The sequence below is a fragment of the Protobothrops mucrosquamatus genome, unplaced genomic scaffold (genome assembly GCF_001527695.2).
Source record: "Protobothrops mucrosquamatus isolate PMUCROS unplaced genomic scaffold, P.Mucros_1.0 scaffold4065, whole genome shotgun sequence".
Taxonomy (NCBI): Eukaryota; Metazoa; Chordata; class Lepidosauria; order Squamata; family Viperidae; genus Protobothrops; species Protobothrops mucrosquamatus.
In genome coordinates, this window is record NW_015389996.1 from 14,099 (window position 1) to 16,902 (window position 2,804).

Below are 2,804 nucleotides of genomic sequence, written 5' to 3' on the forward strand. Positions count from 1 at the left end.
GAAAAACTCGGCTTATACTCGAGTATATACGGTGAGTGCTATTGCTAGTGCTACTTACAACCCAGATTCCAAGTTCTGACAGCCCCCCCGAGTCATGTGACCAAACTTTGGGTGCTCAGCAACACAGCTGCATTTGCACCATCCCACAGTCATGTGATTGTATTTTACAATGGTTTTGCCAAAAATTGCACTAACTTCCAGTTTTTGGCAAAAGGGGCTTCTTATTTTGCATCTGTGGTGGTCTCTCCTTAATTATGCATGAACGGATAGAAATCTGTTCATGCACAAGGCATACCAGATTAAAGAATCTTGCTAACATTTATTGCTAATAATATTGTCAACGCTGCAAATACTGTATATTCTTGCTTTGACAATATGCAGAACTGTCTGGTATTTTTAGGGTTAATGCAGAGCAGAAGAGGGTGGGGGGAAAAGCCCGGGAAAGAAAGAGGAAGGAAACCTTTGACCTTCACACTAATTGGATAATGTGATATATGACAGCTAATTTAGGGAGGGAACATGCTGATAACTTAACTGCTCAGAGGAAGAGAATTTCAGATCCTAGCATCAACCTTCCGTTATGCCTGTGCCGACATTTTGTAACAATAAATTACTTTTAGGAGAACCAATGCCTGGAAGTTCTTTGAAGTGTTTCATTAGCCAGAACCATAACAACATGCTAGGATCTCAAATCCTTTTCAAATGACCTGGGGTCCCGAACTCCATCCACTGCCTCTAGGCTTGAGAGGAGCTGGTAAAGATTCGGGAAAGATCTCATTATGGAGAAAGAAAGATTGCCTGAAGCCAGCCCCCTGGCTGCAACAGTTTTCCCGGGGGGGGGGGGGGGGAAGCGACAGCCGGCAAGCCGGGGGAGAGAGGAATCTGACAGATTTCCCAGCTGAGAGCAAAGACTTCAAAAGCAGAATGGACAGATAACAAAGTTTTGGGTGAGTCACTGGAAAGATTTCAAAACCCAGAAGTGAAAAGCAGAACTCAATTCCTGGAGAGAGAAGCCTATACCCCTATACCCCTCCCATGGCCCAGCAGAGAGCCTGTCAGATCCTATCTTCCATTGCCAGACACCTCCGCAGACTTCTCCATCAAAACACTGTGTGGTGATACGCAGACATGTCCAGCAGTCCAGAATAGGTCCTTCTATCACTGCTGCAAAAAAATAATGTCAGGGTTGGACTTCAAAAAAGCAATCCTCAAAGCATGCATAGTCTAAATCAGTGTTTCCCAACCTTGGCCACTTGTGTGGACAGCATGGCTGGCTGGGGAATTCTGGGAGTTAAAGTCCACACAGCTTCAAGTGGCCAAGGTTGGGAAACACTGGTGTAAGTAATGAATAACTGAAGATGTGAGGGTCAAAACTTGTCTGATACTTACTGCAGTCCTCTGAACAAGCTAGAAGGTGCAAAGAAAAAGAAAAGAGGATTGTTTTAAAGATTGAAACTCTAAGAGACTTTTTCCTAGCTAATGCATGGTTGATTCACATGTTCAGGAGTACAGAATGCTAAGCAAGTAAGAAATTCAACAATACTGTATCAAGACAGTGGTCCTCGGCTGTCTTGTAGCTATAGATTTTCCTCCAAGGGACAATTGTGATATTGGCATCTTCTAAATAAAATATATATTGAACTGATGGGTGAATGCAAACCTAAGCTAGAGTACTAAGGAAGGGCACTGAATGATATATTGAATATTTTGGATTTTGGACAAAAATAAACTCCAACTCTTCCCCACCACCACCACCTGGCTCCAAGGCACTGGGGAACCCTACACAAATCTTGTTTCATGGATGACAAAGTTCCATAATTTCCATAAGGAAAAAGCCATGTTTCTTTCTGCCACAAAAGAAGAGTAAAATTAAAGATGGCAGCTATAGTTCCAGGCATCATTTGAACTTCTTCAACATATACCCATTGACCCCCGGCAGATACAACCCCCCCCCCGGTTTCTTGCCATAATAGTAAAGGAACTCTGAGAAGGGAGGATGGGTTCAAAAGGACACACAACCTGCAGAAGCACCTTTTCCAACCTGCCTTTAAAGGCAAATCAGGGTTTGGATGGAGCTGTCTTCTGCTTGGGTTTCCCTCCTCTCCTCTTGTGCAAATGCTCTGATATTTTTACCTAACTATAGATTTGGAGATAATTTTTTCCCAATCCAATATGGCTAAGATGCTTATTTTGGATCCCCTTATCTGCACACCACCCCATTTAACCTGGAGTACTTACTATAAAGATAGATTTTCATAAAGCAATGTTTTCCAACCTTGGCACTTTTAAGATATGTGGACTCCAACTCCCAGGATTCCCCAGCCAGCCAAGCTGGCTGGGGAATCCTGGGAATTGGAGTCCATACTTCTTAAAGGTGTCAAGGTTGGAAAACACTATCATAGAGTTATTAAATTTGCAAAAATGTGTGTGTACACATATATATGATGGAGATAGGATGGGCTGGAAGTTTTGTCTCCTCTTTTTCACTCTTCAGGATTGGTACCAAGATCAGCAAATTTCTCCAGAATCTGGTGAATCTTCTTTCTCAGGGAAAAGCGGAGCTGGTACATAGAGAGCTGCCACAGAAAAACTCCTAAGAGTTTTTAAACAAGGGAGCCAAGATGGTGGACAGGCAGCAAAGGCTGTAAAGAGCTCCTCCAAAAGCAAAAGCTTTTTTTATTATTATTATTATTTTCTTTTATTTTTATTTTAACTTCTAACTTTTTAATCCCTTTTAACATTGCATTTTTAACCTATTTTTATCCTATATTAACCTATTTTAACCGTTTTAAACCTATTTTTAA

The 2,804-nt window shown here is 41.7% G+C and overlaps 1 protein-coding gene across 1 annotated transcript in view; it reads right to left on the minus strand.

Moving 5' to 3' along the window:
• The window catches only part of IZUMO3 (IZUMO family member 3), a 21,740-nt gene that overhangs the window by 2,382 nt on the left and 16,554 nt on the right, over positions 1–2,804 (minus strand). Inside the window, exons 3-6 of the mRNA XM_029286560.1 lie at positions 2,488–2,593; positions 1,756–1,769; positions 1,390–1,407; positions 1,084–1,164 (exon numbers count right to left, since the gene is read on the minus strand). Of these exons, the coding sequence (XP_029142393.1) occupies positions 1,084–1,164; positions 1,390–1,407; positions 1,756–1,769; positions 2,488–2,593 (219 nt within the window). The remainder of the gene's footprint in view (positions 1–1,083; positions 1,165–1,389; positions 1,408–1,755; positions 1,770–2,487; positions 2,594–2,804) is intronic.